At 42.7% G+C, this 20326-nt stretch overlaps 1 protein-coding gene across 5 annotated transcripts in view; it reads right to left on the reverse strand.

Moving 5' to 3' along the window:
- LOC122543214 (growth/differentiation factor 11-like) overlaps positions 1-20326 on the reverse strand; it is a 58313-nt gene that overhangs the window by 11158 nt on the left and 26829 nt on the right. The window contains exon 1 of one of the 5 annotated variants that reach the window (XM_043681688.2): positions 13749-14735. The exons of 3 other annotated variants lie outside the window; for them this stretch is intronic. In XM_043681688.2, the coding sequence (XP_043537623.1) occupies positions 13749-14145 (397 nt within the window). In that variant the 5' untranslated portion in view covers positions 14146-14735. Of the gene's footprint in view, positions 1-13748; positions 14736-19292; positions 19692-20326 lie in introns of those variants that run through there. One more of the 5 variants, XR_006309956.2, reaches the window with a different exon arrangement.

The raw sequence follows: 20326 nt of genomic DNA on the forward strand, positions 1-20326 counted from the left end.
ATTCTCCGAAGAGCAACCTACCCCGACCCATTCCCCTACATTTACCCCTTCACCTAACACTACGGGCAATTTAACATAGCCAATTCACCTAACCTGCACATTATTTGGACAGTGGGAGGAAACTGGAGCACCTGGAGGAAACCCACGCAGACAAGGGGAGAATGTGCAAACTCCACACAGTCAGTTGCCTGAGGTGAGAATTGAACCCGGGTCTCTGATGTTAGAATCTATAATTATGAAGGTTATAGTTGAGCACTTGGGAAAACTCCAAGTAATCTGGAGGAGTCCGTGTGGTTTAGTGAGAGGGAAATTGTTTATAAACTATCTATTGAAGTTTGAGGGAGTGAAGTGCTGTGGGTAACGGAGTACAGCATGCTGTACTCAAATTTCCAGAAAGCATTTCATAAGGTGCCTCAAAAGATGACTGTGCTCATGGTGTAGTGAGGTAACATAAACATGACTAGCAGAAAACAGAGTATGTGTAAATGGGTCTCTTTCTAATGTGATGAGTAGAGTCCCACAGAAATGTGTGCTGGGACCTCAATTTTTTTTTACACCATCTATATCAATGACTTCTGTGAAGGGAGTGAAGTCATGGTGGCTAAATTTGCAATTGTTACAAATCAGTTGGAAAGTAAGTTGTGAAGAGGGCTGAAGGCCATTGCAGGTATATAGAGAAGTTGAGTGGGAGTGCAACAATCTGGAAAATGAAGTACAATGTGGGACAATGTAAGTTTTTAATTTTGGCAAGAATATAAAAAGCAGTGCATTACTTAAATAGAGAGCAATTGCAGAATTCTGAGTGCATGAGTCACAATGTAGCAAGTGATAAAGCTAATGAACTACTATCCTTTAAGAGTCATAGAGCTGTACAGCATAGAAACAGACCCCTCAACTTGTCTGTGCCAATCTAATAGTTGACATTAATCTAGTCCCATTTGCCACATTTAGCCCATATCCCTCTTAAACCCTTCCTATTCATATACTCATCCGCATGCCTTTTAAATGTTGTAATTGTACCAGTCTCCACCGCTTCCTGGAGCAGCTCATTCCATATACGCACCACCTTCAAGTGAAAAATTTGCCTCCCTGGTCCCATTTAAATCTTTTCCCCCCTCACCTAAACTTATTTCCTCCTAGTTTTGAACCCTGCCCCCCCCCCCCCCCCCCCCAACCAGGAGACAACCTTGTCTATTCACCCTATCCATGCCCCTCAATTTTGTAAACCTCTATAAGGTCACCCCTCAGCCTCTGATGCTCCAGGGAAAATGGCCCCAGCCTGTTCAGCCTCTCCCTGCAGCTCAAACCCTCCAACCCTGACAATATCCTTGTAAATCTTTTTTGAACCCTTTCAAGTTTCACAACATCCTCCTTATAGCTGGCAGACCAGAATTGCACACAGTATTCCAAAAGTCTAACCAATGTTCTGCATGGCCACAATGTGACCTTCCAACTCCTATACTCAATGCACTGACCAATAAAATGCTACTTTCACTATCCTGTCTATCTGTGCGCCACTTGCAAGAACCTATGAACCTGTACTCCAAGGTCTCTGTTCAGCAACACTCCCCAGGACCTTACCATTAAGTATATAAGTCCTGCCCTGATTTGCCTTTCCGAAATGGAGCACCTCACGTTTATCTAAATTAAACTCCATCTGCTATTATCCTTGATTATGAGAGGAATTAAACATAAAAGTAAGGTTATGCTTTAATTGTATTTGGCATTGGTGAGATCACATCACAAATATTGTGTGCAGTTTTGGTCTCCTTGCCTAAGGAAGGATATAAATATATTAAGAGTGGAATGCCAAAAGAGAGGGGAACAGGTTCTAGGGTGCATAGGATGAGTACAGAGGGGAAATTGGTCCTGTGGTTATATGGGTGAGAGTAAGTGAGATAGAACACACCCATGAATTGCACAGGGTCAGTACAGAAAGGTGGCAAACAGGACAGAGATTGCTCCAGGTGTGTACAGAGAGAAAATGGCCAGGAGTTAATCGGTGGGTGCAGAGAGGGAGAATAGGACCTAGAGGTTACACAGGATGAGAGGAGATAGAGAAAAAACACAAGCCCAGGGGTTAAGCTGAGTGAGTACAGAGTGACAAAATATGCCCTGGGGGGCTACACGGCATAAGTACAGGGAGCGAAAGAGAAAATGGGGCGTTGGGATTAAATGGGGTGTGTGAGGGAACGGAGCGACTGACATATTAAGTGAGGGGCGTATGCCATTTTTTGGTTAAAGTTTGATTGAAGGTTGGTTAGGCTTATTGTTTATATAAAGCAGTACTCTGTGTTCACTTATTGTTTCCTCAGTTACGTGACTAAGGACGACATATTAAAAGAGCCAAATCCCTTTCCAGTAAAACAAAAGTAAGCCTGCCACGATTCTACTGGACCATGTGGATGCTCTCTCATTAGAGAGAGACGACTGGTGGTAGTTTAACGTGAGGGTCATCACTTCTCAGGATCATGCGAAGGTTAACTCCAGTTTGATGTGATAAAGCCCCTCTCTGTCACTTGTGTCAACTGACGAAAGCAGTCAGTAAGCTCTGCTAACCATGAAGGTGACGGAGAGAATAGATACAAATAAGGCTAACCACAAAACTCAATCTGTCCCTGTAATTCTAGTTAAGAGGAGCTCTGCAGACTATGAAAAATCCAGGTTTGATTCTCGATTTGCACTGTAATAGCATCCCTGCCTCTGGCTGAGGAGGTCTGGGTTCAAGTACCAGCCCCATAGATGTGTAATAGCTTCTCTAAACAAGTTGGTTAGAAAACATCTGTACGGAGTTGACTTAATAACCAGGGTGGGGTCCAGGTGCCACACTTAGATGCTTCATCTTAAATTAATGAATGTAGAACACTGCTTTAGGAGCAATACCGGGTAGGGAAATATGCAGGGAGGTGGGAGGATAAAACTAAAAAGTCCCTCTTAAATATTGGTTACAATCAGCTAAGCAAGTTCCTCCTTAGTTTCTAAAATATTGTTCTGTTCCATCAATAACTTAATTGACAGCAGCATAGTATTACTGTGATTTAACAGAGAAACAATCTGCAGTTTATTACAGGAAACCTATTATCCATCCACCGTTTACTAAATGGGGAAAAGAATGCTCTGACAGGAATTTAAATGCTGAGTTAATTTACACAGCTCAGCCTCTGAGTTAAGCAATGAATCCAGAAACCAAATGTCCTATATTAACTAACAGACCTTCAAATGAAATTCACTGTAACATTGTTTTAGTGCCCAGTGCGTTCATTTCATAAAGGGTTGATCTTGTTCCACTGACATCTGCAGAGAATTGCACTGGGATTTGTATTCCCCAGTATGTGCAGCTCTATTTAATAGTATCCTGCAGCCACAGGGCACTTGGTCAGCTGCAGTCCCAACCCATCTGCAGTTAAATTGCCTTATCTAAGAGACGGGGGGTCATGACCCCATATCTCTGTCCCTACATAATATCACCTGGTTCTCAAAAGGTTTGTCCGGAATAGAACTAAAAACAAACGAGATGAAAAGCATTAGACCTTTCAGCACTTTCGGTAGAATATTCTGCCGGGTCATTTTTCTTAATCTTTCTAGAATTCCTGTTATATAAATTCACCCTAAATAAACTTTTATTGATGCAATCTAAATATATTTACCCCGGTCCCATTGGGCAGATAAAGTGATTCGGGGAAGTGTTTCTTTTATTCTCAAGAGGCAGGTGTCACTGGCAAGTTTGGCTTTCATTGCTGTTCCCGCTTATGTTTTGTACAACTGTTTGCATTTGCCGGGCCACTGCAGAGACCAATTTTATATGGAACTCGAATTGTAATCGGACTAGACCAGTTAAGGATGTCTCTTTCCCTAAAGAGCATTGGTGACCTATTCAGATTTTTTTTGCAATAAACTGACACCTTCGTGGTCAGTTTACAGATTGAAACTTAATTCAAATCAAACGGGTGTGGGTGATTAGTTCAGCACCTTACACCACTGTGCCTAGTATCGTGTCACTGTGTGCATGAAGCTGTCCACTGCTACACCCCTACTTTCTTTGTACTGATCACAGGCAAAGCGTGACAGTCCCATGTGCACTGTCCTATGGAACATACTTCGCACCGGGTGTGCAGAAGGAAATGCTGGTAGAAAAAATAGGAAGTCTCCATATTTTGCCTCTTCTAGAGGACCCAGGAGTTTGTTATTCTCCTGACAAGAAAAATACATGAAGCCTTGAACTAACCAGTACATTACTTCATTGTATGTGCTTCACGGCTTTTGAGGTTCGAGAGGCCCTTAGCTAAAGGTTCATGGGGTCACAGGTTTGATAAATAGCTTTCCTAACTAATTAACTTCTACGATTTCTTATCCCACTGGACAAGCCGCGGTGTTCGATGAGACGTCATCCATTTAAAAAAACCCATTTCCTCACATGTCAAATCAATTGGCGATCGGTCAGGAGAATCTCTCGCTTTGTACTAGTGTCAGATTTCTAAATGAATATCTAAAGTGTGGAAAGGGAGAGGTGCATCTTCGAGGGGGGGAATCTCAGCCCTTCAGGTTATGATCTGGTTTATACTGGTTCAAATGTTCAAAAGAGGGTGGGAAAGTGCTATAAACAGACAAGACAAACACTGCCAATTTCATGGGTAATAACACTTCAAAGGTTCTTATTCCCCCCTCCCCGATAAAATGGGAAGTATTTTCACTCTGTACAATGCACTAGCCTTCTCTTTTATCTGTCTAGAATCTGACTGTATGTCATTAATGTATTTTGCACACTTGTGCTAGCTCTCACATTTTTGTGATCAGGAGACTAGTGTGATCATCACACATCTTCATATGTTAAGGCAACTTTAAGCGTTCTAAAAACAACCTAAACTAAAATGATTTATCTCATATTTATTAATTGAGTTATGTCCAAAATGTAATTGCTATCATATTTTCATTTTAGTTTTACTCAAAATGCTGCTTTAGAATAATGTTCTACAACAAAAACCTGCAAAACTGCTAACAGTCCTATAAAGATAGATCTTAAAAGGAAATGGCTCAACATAGATTTCTCGCTTAAATTTCCCTTGCTTTACACCAGTCATTGTCTGAAACAAAAGTGTAATAATAAAAACAAAGACAGATGCTTTGTGCCTGTTGTGCAGATTTTCTGAACTTTCATCCATTTTACATTTTTTCCTTTGTTCATGGGATGTGAGGATCACTGGTAAGGCCAGCATCTATTTTGATTTTAAATCAACCTGTTTGGACATATTGTGATATCCATCAGGGCAGGTGGAGCTTGATTCCAAATCCTTACCACTGCATCACAAGAGCCCCTTAGGCCAACATGTACCTAATTACCTTTGAGAAGATGATACTGACTCACCACCTTGAACTCTCACAATCCATGTGCGTGTGATGGTGTTCATGTCACTGGATTACAAATCCAGGCTCAGGCACTGTGTCTGGTGAAATTTAAATTCAAATAATAAAACGCTAAAGTCTGGAGTGTAAAGCTTGCCTTGACATGATAATGAAACCACTGTTTATTTCACAAAAGTCCATCTGGTTCACTTATGCTTTTTTGGAAGGGAAATTTACTGTTCTGATCTGATTTGGCATATACGTGACTCTAGATCCACTTTAACTGCCCTCTGGACAATTAGAAATATGCAGCAAACAATGGCCATATACCATAAAACAATAAGAAGGTCCACCCATAGTCTTTTAAGAAGGGAGTAGGATTTTGATTCAGTGACAGTGAATCAATGATGACTATACTTCCAAGTCAGGATGGTGTGTGGCTTAGAAGAGGAACTTCACTTGGAAGTGGTGGTGTTCCTATTCATCTATTGCTCTCATTCTAGGTGATAGAGGTGTGGGTTTAGAAGGTGCTGTTGGAGGACTCTTGGTGAATTTCTGCAGTGCATCTTGTAGATGGTACACACTCTTTCCATTGTGCCTCAGTAACAGAGTAAGTAGTTAAGGTGGTGCATGGGTTGCCAGTCAAGTGTATGCTTTGTTCTGTAGGGTCTCGGTACTTGACTAATTGTAATGGGGTCACAATAAGCACCTACTGATTCTGGATGGTTTCATCTGCATGAGTAAAGTAAATTAATCTGTCAATGACTTAGGCAGTGAAAGGTTTGATGGAAACTTTTTACTTTTGTACTTGAAGTAAAAAAGGAAAACAAAAAACCCACCACATTTAATTAGCTTAGGAATCAATATGCTATTTTTGAATTAACTATTTAATATCCATTGAAGGGCACAGTGTGTTTTGTGCATTAGTATTTGGTTTGACTAGATGTCAAGATATTTCTAGATGTGAAATCCTTGTATTCTCTACTAACAACCCAGGCATACCTTTACATGAATTACAGTTCAGGAAGACATATTACCACCACCTCAAGGGTAACTAGAGATGGGCATAAATGGTAACCTTGCTAGCAACGCCCACATCTTGACCATTATCTTTTCTAAAAGTGCGAACAGGTCCTGAAAAACACAGGATCCTATTTTAAATAAAATATTTTGTGCTACAAATAATGCTACTGTATGTGTTCTGCCATGTATCAATTATCAATACAGTGGTCAACACACCTCCTACTTGTGATATTGGAACGAAGAAAAGTCTGGTTATCACCTGGAAAGCAGAACTGTGTGGCCTGTATCTCTCAGAGATAATGTACTTTTATGCCAAATCATTACAATTATATTTTTCCCCTTGGGGTTATTTTGTAAACCAAAATATAGCAGAGGTTTCTCCACTTATTTGTTTGATTTTTTTTGTAAAGTGATATTTTCCAAAAGGTTCTGCAACAGAAGTACCTCTCTTCAAGGAGTCAGCTAAAAGAATGACTTTTTCCTGAGGATTTCCAGTTGAAAATACCTTGTCATTGAAATAATCAAGTAATATGGTTTCTGTTCACTCATTCACTTATGTTTCAAGAAACACACTCAAACAATTTATTTCAAACTGATTATCCTGCTCAAGGAACAACCTACCTGGAAATGTCTGTCTATTGTTGTGCATGAACAATAGTCCAGAAATGACCATTTATCATAGTCTACAAGCTATTGCAATTTCTTTGCATGAACTATATCACAGACATTACTGTAATATTAACCATTGAACCATAATATAGCAATTATTATTATTTGTCTTATTAACATACAAATTATAGGTCTATAAATTGGTGATGGACATACTTCTGCATTAAAACACTACCCAGAAATAACAATCAGATCTGAAATATAACTTAGAAATTGCTGTTTACAACATTAAGCAATAAACTTCAGTATTGAAAGGTATGTACTGTACCACAATCATTTGAATTATGGAATAAGAAATTATGTTTGCAATCTTTGTATACAAACTATAGCGCAAAATGCCTTGCACATACACAGTATAGCTTAAAATATCTTTGCGGCTTACATGTTCGACAGCATAAAGTGACTTTGCGACATTATATACAGCATAAAATTACTTTGCAACTTGCATGTGATCCATAGTATAAATTCACTTTGTATTTACATTTGATCAAATCAGAAAATGACTTTTTGATGCATACATAGAATCTATTGTGTAAAATGTTTTGTGATTTGCACTCAAAATATAACTTAAAATGACCATTTGCATCTTAGACACTGTAGCTTAAAATATTTTTTTGTAATATGGACATAGACCTGTTCTTTTGCAAAAATGATTTGCTACTTCTGCATCAAACATTTAATATATTTTTATTTCCTCCTTCATTTTTTCTTTACCTACAAACTGTTTAGATTGCTGTACTAAACATGATCATTCATACTGTATTGCAAGCTGGAGCTAACCAAACAGGGAAGATGAGAATTACTTTAACTGTTGCTGTTTAACTTGGATAAGAAGGGCTGAACTCGAGAAAACTGGTTATATTTTTGGGTTTTTACTGTTGATGTTTGTCTGGTTCAGTGTCTCTGGCCACAACTCTAGGAGAACCTTCTCCTACAATCTCCATTGTATCATTTATCTGCTCAACAAGATCAATCATTGAAGTAAATAACATTTTTCTTTGCATCTTCCCATTCTCTAATAGCTTCAGACAAACTGCTCAATCTTGCAAGACAGGTTGAGATATCATTTCCAAACAAAAGGACCAAAGCAAAATTTAAATATGTACATTAAATGCGCAAGAGCTGTTAATCAAACATATTCAGCGTGCTTAACATGTTAATGTATGGATTGATTTGTTTAAGCCTCTGTAATGATATCTATTATAATTTGGACCATGTTTGTGGCATTTGTGTAGGCTCTTTCACAAGGTGTCATTTTCCTAAAGATGGTAATAACAACACAAGCAAATGTTTAGATATTCAAGTCAAGTTGCTCTTGCACTTAAGGGCATTTGCAGTGGTGTCCAGATCAATGGTTCATGATTGTAGAAGGTAGTCTTGTTCTCCTACAAATCATGCAACTAGTGTCTCCCTTCAAGCTTTCTGGGAGCCTGCACAAGGGGGACATCATAGCTGTTTCCTGATGACAGCCACTAAGATACATGACAATACCTTTGTGGTCAGATGCCACCTGAACAGTAATTGAGTGCAATCTTTTCCATAAAGGGCATGGATTGAGATGACTAACCTTGATGCCTAGGTTACCATTTATAGTTAAGGTCGATGATCTCCAACCAGATGTTAATACAGGGCAGATGCACTCAGCCACCTAAAGTTGCATGGAAAACACCAGAATTATGTAGTGATTCCAGTGTCCATTGGAACAAAATTGTGGTGCTTAATGGTGTATTCTTCATCCTATGTATGGACTATTCAACTAGTCAGGTTTACTCTCCACCTCAGCAAAAGTCTCCAGAAGCATTTACTATCTGCATGCTATAAAATTATGACCTCAAAGAAGAGTGAGTATGGGAAGTCATGGGTAGGCTGACAGGAAGAGGAAATAGGCTAACATGGATGCCATGTATAGGCTGGAAGTTTACTTCAGAATGCTGATCAAGAACTACTGCTAGCAGTCAAAAGAACAGGTTACATATTCCTTACAAAGGCTAAAATAAGGTCAGCACTTATCCTATGCTATGTGCATAGGTGATATGGTATTAAACCTACACTTGTGTTTACCCTTGGTGACCCTCAATGAGGTATGTTTGTCTTGGGCTGAATTCATATACTCCCTAATTTGGAGGATTACCTACAGCGGCAAATTGAGGTTAGATAGTCTGAGCGTGTTCAGATGGTGTGTCTTCAGACTCTGGAAATGTCAGGTGATGTCCTCGTTGTTTCAGAAGACATATTAACAATGCTAAAAGTGCTAGGAAAATCAGTGGGGCTAAAGACCAATAAGTTCCGTGGACCTGATGGGATGCAGCCAGATATTAAGAGAAGGAGCTACAGAGATCATGTGTGCACTGGTAGTAATCTTCCAAGAATTCTTAGATTTTAGAAAAGTCCCAGATGATTAGAAACCTGCCAATGGAATGTCTTTTATTTAGAAAGGAAAGGAAATGAATGACAGATAACTGTAGACTAAGTAGCTTAAAGTCTATTGTTGGAAAAATCTTGGAATCAATTATAAAGAATGGAATAACAGAGCACTTAGAAATGAATACTACAGCTGAGTCAGCATTGTTTCATGAAGGGGAAATCATATCAAACAAATCGCTGAGAATTTTTTGAGAAGGTAGCAAGCAGGATAGATAAAGACAAGGCAGTGGATATATTTGGATTTTCAGAATGTATTTGATAAGGTACCACACATTAGACTACTTAATAAGAGCCCATGGATTGGAGGTAGTATATTTCAACATGAATAGAGGATTGTCTAACTAGTATTGGGATGTGGGCGGGGTTAGTGGTGAGATATTTTCTGGATGGCAGCTTGTAACCAGTGGAGTGCAATATGGAACACAATTATTTCCAATATATGTAAATGACATAGTTGAGGAAAGTGAATGTACTGTAGCCAGGTTTGTTGGTGATATGAGAATAGGTGGGAAGGCAACTAATGAAATGACACAAAGACTGTGCAGAGAAATACAGACAGGTTCAGTGAGTGGGCAAAATATTGGCAGATGGAACATAATGTAGGAAAATGTAAGGTTATGCACTTTGGCAGGAAGAATAGAGGAACTGAATATTATTTCGATGGAGACATGACAGCACAAAGGAATTTGGGAGTCCTTGTGCAAAAATCTCATCGCATCACATCCATGTTCAGTGGGTAATATGGGAGACAAATGTAATGTTGACCTTTATTTCAAAGGGAATGGAGTATAAAAATAGGTAGGTCTTGCTAAAACTATGTAAGGCTCACGTCTGACCATAGCTGGAATACATTGAACAGTTGATCCCCATATCCAAGGAAAGATATACTGGCATTGAAGGCAGTCCAGAAAAGGAACACTAGGCTGATCTATGGTATGGTGGAAGAAATCTGAGGAGAGGTTGGTATTGTGTTGGAATTTTGAAGAATGAGAGGTGATGCATACAACATTCTTGGTAGACTTAACAAGGTAGGTGCAGCAAGGCTGTTTTGCCTTGTGAGAAGTCTGGGACCAAAGAGTGTAATCTCAGAGTAAGGCAGGAGGAGGGATTTCTTCTGAAGGGAGTGATTCTGTGCAATTCTTTACCATCGAAGACTGGGCCATTAAGTATATTCAAGGCTGAGACGGACAGATATTTAATCAGTAAGGGAGTCAAAGGTTAGGAGGAAAATGGGGGAACATGAAGGCAAAGATCATTCGATCAGCTGTGATTAATTGAATGGTGGAGCAGACTTGATGGGCTGAATGGCTTAATTCTGCTCCTGTGTCTTATGGTCTGCAATGACTGTCAATGCCAATTCATTCTCAGATACTTTCCCAATCCGTCTGAGGGCACTGGGTGGAATGGAAGGAGGTGAGGTTGCATTGAAAATGAACCACAATTGGACCATTTAATCCTGCCAAGCACCATGGCTGAGCATCCAGTCTGGATACCCTATGATCAGCACATGAGGCAGTCTGTATTGGATGTGGGTAAAACAGATTCTGTTTCTTCTTCACAAATAGCTGACCAGTCTTTTCAGTCTGCTGCCAACAAGATTGGGTGTCTAAGGTTTAATGGATGTCATTCATATTGCTATGAGAATGCTACTTGTTTTCTCAGTTTTGGGGTTCTCCTATAGATTTCAGAAGGTGTCACACACTCTTTGGCATGCTACCTGACTGAAGTGATCACAGAGATGCCAATACCTGTTCTTTACCAGAGACTGCAGACTGTACATTAGTCTCAAACAATAGCAAATACCATTCTTTATCCCTGCATCAATTTTCAAATGAATGCATGCCCAGTAACATACCAGCTCCCTGCCTGTATTGTTGACATGTGGCATCCTGTCACCTCCATTTGCTCCTCACTTGATTCATAGTGTCCCCTTCCTCTAACTGACAAATTGCAGTCTCTGGGTTCTAGTTAATTCAAACAGTTGCAATGTTCCTGAAACCAACCTGTCTCACTTCATTTCGTATTCCTGATGAAGGGCTTTTGCCCGATATGTCGATTTTCCTACTCCTCGGATGCTGCCTGAACTGCTGTGTTTTTCCAGCATCACTCTAATCCAGAATCATTTCAGCAGGAGTCTACCAAGAAAAAAATAATGGGGACTGCAGTGCTTAGGCATGATCATGCTCTTAAAACAGTTCAGATACTGAGGTGTGATACATATAGTCACTTGGCTAGTACAATCCATGCCATGAAAGTGATGAAATGGAGTCAAGAGTATGAAAGGCCAAAATCAATGGAGAATGTTTTCTTGTTGGTGGTATTGAACCCATCCAAGTCAACACATTGAATTCCAAGTGGCTTCAGTTGCTTTATCTAGTATAGTTGCCATCACCTCCAACTATCCCCAACCAATGCCTATCCTAGTCCTCTCTCTCCAATTGCATTTCCAAATAGAAGAGGGAAAAGGAGACAATGGGAATTCCTCTGATCATCTCCAAGTAGCACCCTGTACCTAAATCACTTTTCTTGTTGAAGTCAAGACTTTGTAAACTGGTGTGGAGATCTTGGAGGTGCTCAGTGAATGGAACTGGAAACTGCTTTATTACTGTGCGCCATTGCAATTATTCTATGTCAAAGCACAGCAGCAAAAGGATGAATGCACCCAAATATTCTCTCCTTGAAGGTGCAGGGGAGAAACATGTCTTCCATGTCCAAGCAGTAAGCATATATGCAAAGGATGGGACACTTACCTGAATATAGGACAATCTCTTCATCATTTCCTCCAAGCTATGACTCTCTCATCAACCACCCTCTGTACAACTTGCTCCTGTCTCCATAACAGGATTGCTTTCACCTCCACAAACAGTAGCCTTGCTTTCCTACTTCCCCTGCAGCACAAACTCCAATGCAATGCCAGTGAGGCAAACAGTGACCCCCACTTCCTTTGACAGCAAACAGGATGCTTGGCTGTGCAGTATTCAATAGAACCCGGTAGACTGCACCCTCAATTTTACTTAACGTTAGTGTTTTGTGATAGTATTGTAAGATCTATTGCTTAGAGATTACTTTTTGTGATATTTTATGAACTATAGCCTAGGAATTATTGCTTGTATGGACTACAGAAATAACCTTTTGTGATTTTTAATGTAAATTGCCATTTGATTTTTTTTGTGAATTATACTCTCGAAATTAGTTTGTGGTATTTTATAAAATATAGTCCAGAAATGGTTATTTATAATTTATGAACAATAATCTAGACATTTCAGCTATCTTATCTGAAAATGGTCTGAGGCATTATAGTCATATGAACTCTGAAAATTGTTATTTTATGAATAATAATCTTCATGGTACTGCTTATGCTTTTTCTCAACAGTAATCTAGAAATTTGACATTTAATTAACTATTGTCAATAAATTACTGTTTCTGATAGTTGGCGACCTATAGAAATGACGGCTGAGGTTTTGCAATATTTCATGTACTATAGCCTAGACATTGCCATGCGATATTTTGAATAACCCTAATTTCTACAGTCTGATATTTTATCAAATATAATCTAAAGTTGGCTTTGTAATAGTGTAACGAACTCGTCTAGAACTTCTGATATTTCTTGAATTATAATTTAGAAATTACTGTTATTTTATGATCTAAATTCTCGAAGTTGCTATTATTTTATGAACAACAGTGTAAAAATAACCGTGGTCTTTTATGTCCTGAAATTACTATTGTGCTATCTTATAAAAGATAGTTCAGGAATTAGAGTGTGTGACAGTACCTGAAACTGTAGACTAGAACTTCCTGTAATATCGTATCTAAGACAGAAGTGGTTTCGGATAATGATCTGTGAGTGATAACCTAGAAATCGTCGGTACGAGATTAGTTTATTAACAGTGGGGCAATTAATTTGTCACTCCGGTAAAAAAAAACTAGTCTAAAATTACTTCAAGCTTTATAGATTCGTGATTTGTTGCATAAAACATAGTCCTAGACCATCGCTGCGTATGGAATTGGCATGTGGATTACAACCTGGAAATTACTGTTTGCTAAGGGGATAGTTCAAAAAATCGCTTCCTTATTAAGAGAGCTACCAGGAGGTGCCTGATATAACAACACGAAGTTGTTAGCACTTGGATAGCAACATTTCATATTTAACTCTTGTTACACAGACAGCCGCGATGAAAGTTTTTAAGATAACCTTTTTCGGAGACTGAGCTCCCCAATACCGTTTAATATCTGTTTGAGCCGATCGGCATGATCATTGCACAACGTGTGGAAGATGGCACGGAGGTACTCACGTTCGGTGGCCATGGTAATGACAGTTTCTGTCGTGGCGTGATACTCGTCGTCTTCCAGAAGAGGCTCTTTGGCAAGGCAGTCATCCCCTTGAATATCATATCGGTCCAACAGTTGCTGCAAAGGGGGGGCTTTGGGCAGGAGCTGATTGACAATATCCCGACTGATGTTGGGAGCCTGTTTCAGGCGCAGCTTGCTCAGGATCTGAGATTTAATGGACTCTAACCTCAGAGCTTTGCTGTGCTCCCTCCATAAGCAGGCTGAGCATTCTTGTCTCCGAGGTTCCGCCTGGTCTAAGAGCCTTTCCCTAGCTTCCAAATCCTTCTCCAAAACTGGCTCATCACTGACAGTCAATCCAAGAGACACCAGCAGGCAAAAGAAAACGTGTGATTTATGCATGATCTGTTTGTGGGGGGGGGGTGTGTGCGCGTGTTTGTTATGCCCTGTTGAAAATGAGTAGTTCTGGAATCCGGACTGTAACCGGGAGAGGAGAGGACAGTGGGTGAGTGACACGCTGGTGGATGATAAGTGATCAACGGAGGCGCCCCTTTTTATATCACAACTTTGGCCACAACTATGGTGTCGTAAAAATCCAGGATTGGCTGAAGGGCCAAACAAAAGGCTTTCTGGCTGTCAGGAGGAGAGCGAAAGAAAATAAGAAATCGCCTTGTGTCAGTGCCAATTAACCTTCGTCCTGTTACCGCGCACTCAGTCTCAGCATACCTGCTCTCCCTCAGGCTGCCATTCTGCTGCTCTCAGCCGCTCTCCTAGCCCACTTCCTGCGCTCTCAGGTGCGCTAGCTGGAGTGTTGACTGCTTTGGACACAGGTTCATGTTCCTTGTTTAAGTGACAGTACCTTTCCTGAACTATCTAAGCGTGTATATAAATCACGGACATTGTCCTCACGTTTAATTTCTGATTTCTGGTTTGTCTGGCTATGCTTTTCTCTCTAAATTGTTGTTCCTTTTAAGTCAACTTTCACGCTCAGGGAATCGTGTGTCTGTGATACTGACCCGAAATGGACAGCACTAAATTGGTGAAATAATCAATGGGATTTTTTGGGGGGGAGGGAGCTGGTAAATTATGCCGTACATTGACAATTGCAGCAGTGTTGACTTGCGGATGGCAGTGGAGGGGTGTGTGTGGACGGGACGTTTTGGGTCTTGACAATATTTGCTTATCGTGTACTAAACTTCGAGACTCTCTCCCAGTTTGGATTCACCTTGTTACTAAGTTCAAGTCTGTTTCAAAAGCGTTTAACCACAAATGTGTATTAATTACTCCACTCTTCATTTCAACTAAAATCACCGAGAAGGAACGCGGGGTCAGACATTACTCAATGTTACAAAGCAAGATGTTGCAATTATTGAAGGATCAGTATGGAGAGGTGAAGCTTAAAACCGAAATGCATGTTCGTTTCCAACCTGCTTTGTAACGGAATGATTGTTATCGGGTTTAGATTCAGAGGAAAGGAGCGTGCCCGCCTGAAACATCGCAGTTTTCGACAAGAACAAAAACAAACTTCTTATTACATAGCGCCTGTAATGTAGTAAAACGTCCCAGAACAAACAAAAATATCATATTTCTCAGGTCGTCGATAAAGGAGAAAAACGATTCTCGTCTTTGGGTTTATAAATCCCAAAGAGGTGAAACAGGACCAGCTCATGAGTTATTCGATTGAATCAGTTAAGACTTCAGTGTGAACTGTCCTGGCATTTAATCCGAGTTGTAATTGTTACCAGGTTTGTGTATAAAACGAAAAAACTGGATGTTGGGTGGTGCCCCTGACATAAGTGAAATCACTCGCCAAACTCTGGCTCCCTCCATCATTGGGTCAAATGACTAAAACTATTCAATCGGATTTATCAATATTGTTTTTTTAAAAATGGGTTGTGTGTGTGTGTGTGTGTGTGAGAGAGAGAGAACGAATCGGTTTCCGGTTTGCTTCGATCCCCATCCAAAGGTGAGAGGAGCTGACCAAGTTTTCAGCTTGTTCACTCTCGCACACAATGCTTTCAGATTGCATTTTAACACGACGTTCTGCAAACCAGACAGCCACCGGGGTTCATTGCGATGAAATCCCTCCATCGCTGGGGTTGGGATTGCCGAACACTTCAGGGATTTTAAATGCACGTGCATTCTGACCGAAAACAAAATGTTAACATCGAAAACAATAGAAAGATATCTCGGACTGAACACAGCAAACTGATTGGGACGAGAGCAAATCCGTGGGGTGATCTTGGAGGAACAGGACGACGCTATCCCATGAGGGTCATGGCTGATCCGGAGAAACTCCGCAGGTCTGGCAGCGTCTATGCAGAGAGAAACAGAGTTAACGTTTCAGGTCCAGTGACCCTTCAACCGCCCGAAGGAGTTATACTGGACTCGAAATGTTAACTCTGCGTTCTCTCTCTCTCTCTCTGTGCACAGATGCTGCCAGACCTGTTGAGTTTCTCCGGCATTCGCTGTGTTTATTTCAGATTTTCAGCATCCGCAGGATTTTATTTTGAACGGGAATTTCTTTCGATCCAACCACCTTCAGCCTCCGATCAGAAATCTATCGCTCTCGGCCTTGCAACTTCCAACTGACCACCCAAAGCCATCGCTTGTTGGGAGGGACGGTTCACTGTTTTGTTTGAGTCTTGGATTCGGAATCAGTTGATCTTTTCAAAAAAAAATCTGGGGAGGGGGGAAACAAGACAAAAGTCCAGGCTCCGAGTATCCTGCAATCACTTGAAGACACGAGCAGGGGCAAGAACAGCAAAGGGTGAAGATTTGGTCGGCAATGAATTACCCCAAGTCAGATTCTCGGAGAGAATTTCCATTCTGTGTGGAAACAGGAGTCTTGGAGGAGATCATGGAAACCCGGTTGGTATCAAATGATTTATATAATCTTCTAATGCGTTCAGAAAAAAAAGATACTTAAAATGATTTAGTGGTACATTTGTCTCGCTTTTGGATTCTGTCTGGGGTTGTGGTTCAGAAAGATGCCGACCTGCGATTGATTTGTACAGTTTCAGGCAACAATGACGTGGGAACCCTTGGCCTAACAGCCCCGTCCTGAACAAACAGAGATCAAACTCTCGAACTGCAATTGGCAAACTCATTACCAAGTCCCTTCGTTTCACGAAAGGGGAAGGCCATTCAGCCCCCTCTCCACTCCCCCTCCAGCCTGTCACACAGGGACAACAGGAGGCCATTCAGCCCCCCTCCTCCAGCCTATCACACAGGGACAACAGGAGGCCATTCAGCCCCCTCTCCACTCCCGCTCCAGCCTGTCACACAGGGACAACAGGAGGCCATTCAGCCCCCTCTCCACTCCCCCCTCCAGCCTGTCACACAGGGATAACAGGAGGCCATTCAGCCCCCCTCCTCCAGCCTGTCACACAGGGACAACAGGAGGCCATTCAGCCCCCCTCCTCCAGCCTGTCACACAGGGACAACAGGAGGCCATTCAGCCCCCTCTCCACTCCCCCTCCAGCCTGTCACACAGGGATAACAGGAGGCCATTCAGCCCCCTCTCCACTCCCGCTCCAGCCTGTCACACAGGGACAACAGGAGGCCATTCAGCCCCCCTCCTCCAGCCGGTCACACAGGGACAACAGGAGGCCATTCAGCCCCCTCTCCACTCCCCCTCCAGCCTGTCACACAGGGACAACAGGAGGCCATTCAGCCCCCTCTCCACTCCCCCTCCAGCCTGTCACACAGGGACAACAGGAGGCCATTCAGCCCCCTCTCCACTCCCGCTCCAGCCTGTCACACAGGGACAACAGGAGGCCATTCATCCCCCCTCCTCCAGCCTGTCACACAGGGATAACAGGAGGCCATTCAGCCCCCTCTCCACTGCCCCTCAAGCCTGTCACACAGGAACAGCAGGAGGCCATTCAGCCCTCTCCTTCTCCAGCCTGTCACAGGGGGAAAGGAGGCCATTCAGCCCCCTCGTCGAGCCTGTTACACAGGGACAGCAGGAGGCCATTCAGCCCCCTCCTCCAACCTGTTACACAGGGACAGCAGGAGGCCATTCAGCCCCCTCCTCCAGCCTGTCACACGGAAACAGCAGAAGGCCATTCAGCCCTCTCCTTCTCCAGCCTGTCACAGGGGAAAAGGAGGCCATTCAGCCCCCTCGTCGAGCCTGTTACACAGGGACAGCAGGAGGCCATTCAGCCCCCTCCTCCAGCCTGTTACACAGGGACAGCAGGAGGCCATTCAGCCCCCTCCTCCAGCCTGTCACACGGAAACAGCAGAAGGCCATTCAGCCCTCTCCTCCTCCAGCCTGTCACAGGGGAACAGGAGGCCATTCAGCCCCCTCCTCGAGCCTGTCACACGGGAAGAAGGAGGCCATTCAGCCCCCTCCTCCAGCCTGTTACACAGGGACAGCAGGAGACCATCCTTCAAGCGTGTTCTGACACTCAGTCAAATCCTGGCTGATCGATATTTTAACGCCAACTACCCGCCCCATGAATTGAATGAACAAAAATCTATCATCAACTGATTTTAAATGTTCAAGTGGTGTCCCTTTCCTCGAGCCAGCCTCAACAAACTCTTTTGAGAGAGTGTCCAGGTTGCAGCTCTCCTCTGCCTGAGGAAGTGCTTCGTGACATGCCAGCCTGGTCGGGCTTGGCTCTCGGATTAACGCTCTCCCCCACTCACGTTAACTCTGTTTCTCCCTCCAGAGACGCTGCCGAGTTTCTCCGGATCAGTCCTAAGAACTGAACCCAATGAGCCCGCGGGGGAGTCGTTCTGGGGAATCTCTCTCCCAGTGCCGTCCCCTGGCGGTGCCTCGGACACTCTGTGAAACCATTCTCTGTTTCGAGGTGCTGCAGCCGCCCTGTGCTGCTGTCTTTGCTCGCGTCAGCTCTGACTTACAGTGACCTTTGAATCAAGATGGATTCGGCCTGTCTCTGGAAATGACTGGGCCTCAGCTGATGGATGAGAGGCCTTGGGGCAGGAATCATCGATTTCCGAGGCTCCCACCCCCACCCCTCTCCTCTCCGGAGACTCTGTCCTTGACCTGGTCGTCCATCTGAAGCGAGGGATACCTTTTTTTTAAGCCCAGTAGAATTCAGAAGTCGAGACGTTTCAAATGCAATCCTCATTTTTGTAACCTTCTCCCATGCTTCCCATTGCCCTGCACATAGACACTCCACCCCACACACAAAATAATCCTGCTCGCCAGACAAGCAATTTCTGTCGGAGAGCCTTTTTGAGACGCCCTTTATCTGAGACCTTTGAGAGGCCTCTCTCTCGCCACCCTCTGCCCTCTCCACCCTCCCCCAGTAGCTGTCCCTCTGTACCTGATCAGTGCTAGTCCACCCGCTCCAAAACAAAGCCGTTCTGGTTAGTCGTTTTAAAACCAAGCCCGCGGTTATTTTAATAAACATTTGTCCTGGCTTTGGTCATTTTTAGACGTTTCATTTGCAGAATCGCCCTCCAGCTGTCTGATAGAAAATCAACTTAACTTCCTTGAATTTAATTCTGACCCTACACCACACCACCCCCCCCCCCCCTCCCCAAACTGTATGGAATTCCATTCTCAGTCTCCCCAAGTCCTAATCTGGCTAAATCTGGGAAAGGGGGCGGGGGATAAAAAAGACGCTGACTTTTTAACAAGACGAAATTTCTTAAACTGATGAATTGCAGGTTGGCGCCCCGAGCATAGAGTGAAGACGGAGTGCCCTGTATTCCGCAGGTTGCAGGACTGGGTCACTGTCATGAGCTGGTACTGACATCGGCGGGGGTTAGGCAGAGCCTGCTATCTACTGAACACCATCGCAACTTTCTAATGAAGTTTTCCAAGCAGAGTTGGTTTTCGCTGAAGATCGATTTACATGGTTGCTGCGAGACCTGCTGAGTTTCTCCAGCAAGTTTTGTTTTTTTTTGTCGTATTTATTTCAAGGGGTCCCAAGGTGCTTTCGAGCCAATGCAGTAGTTTTGAAGTGTAGTTTCTGTTGGTGTGGAGGAAACGTAGACTTTTGTCATTGTGTCGAACTGATGATCCACTGCTTATTTTAAATCTACACACACCAATCTTCCACAAACAGGAATGTCATAATAACCAGCTATCCCATTTTTTTTTTGTGCATATCAATTGAGGGATGTGTTTGCCAGAACACCAGGGTGGAATCCCCCTACTGCTCTTCCAAAAGTGCCGCGGGATTGTTTACATCCCATCTGAGAGGGCAGACAGGTTTCATGTGTCCTCCCCTCAAAGATGGCATCTCTGACATGCAGTCCTCCCTCAGTTCTCAAGGCCTATTGTCCAGGGCACCGCACAATCAGGATTCAGAGAGGTGGGGGCACGATTCATTCCAGCTTGGGTTTTAAATGTCTGTAGAATGCAGAGGGAACGGAAGTAGCTCAAGACATGCACACTTTTGAGTCTGAGAATGAATGATTTGGAGTTGGAGGTAGTGCAATGGGTCCTCTCAACACACTGTGGAGCCAAGTTGAGAGGGCACATAAATTGGGGGCTTTAAAACTGAGAAAGGATGAGGAAAGGTTATTGGAGTCAATATTGACAGAGCTAGCCACAGAAATAAGACGGGAAAGGGACAGAGGCTTGAGGTGAGGGGAAGAGATC

The sequence above is a fragment of the Chiloscyllium plagiosum genome, unplaced genomic scaffold (genome assembly GCF_037043375.1).
Source record: "Chiloscyllium plagiosum isolate Xiang-an unplaced genomic scaffold, Cpla_swu_hap1 HiC_scaffold_53X, whole genome shotgun sequence".
Taxonomy (NCBI): Eukaryota; Metazoa; Chordata; class Chondrichthyes; order Orectolobiformes; family Hemiscylliidae; genus Chiloscyllium; species Chiloscyllium plagiosum.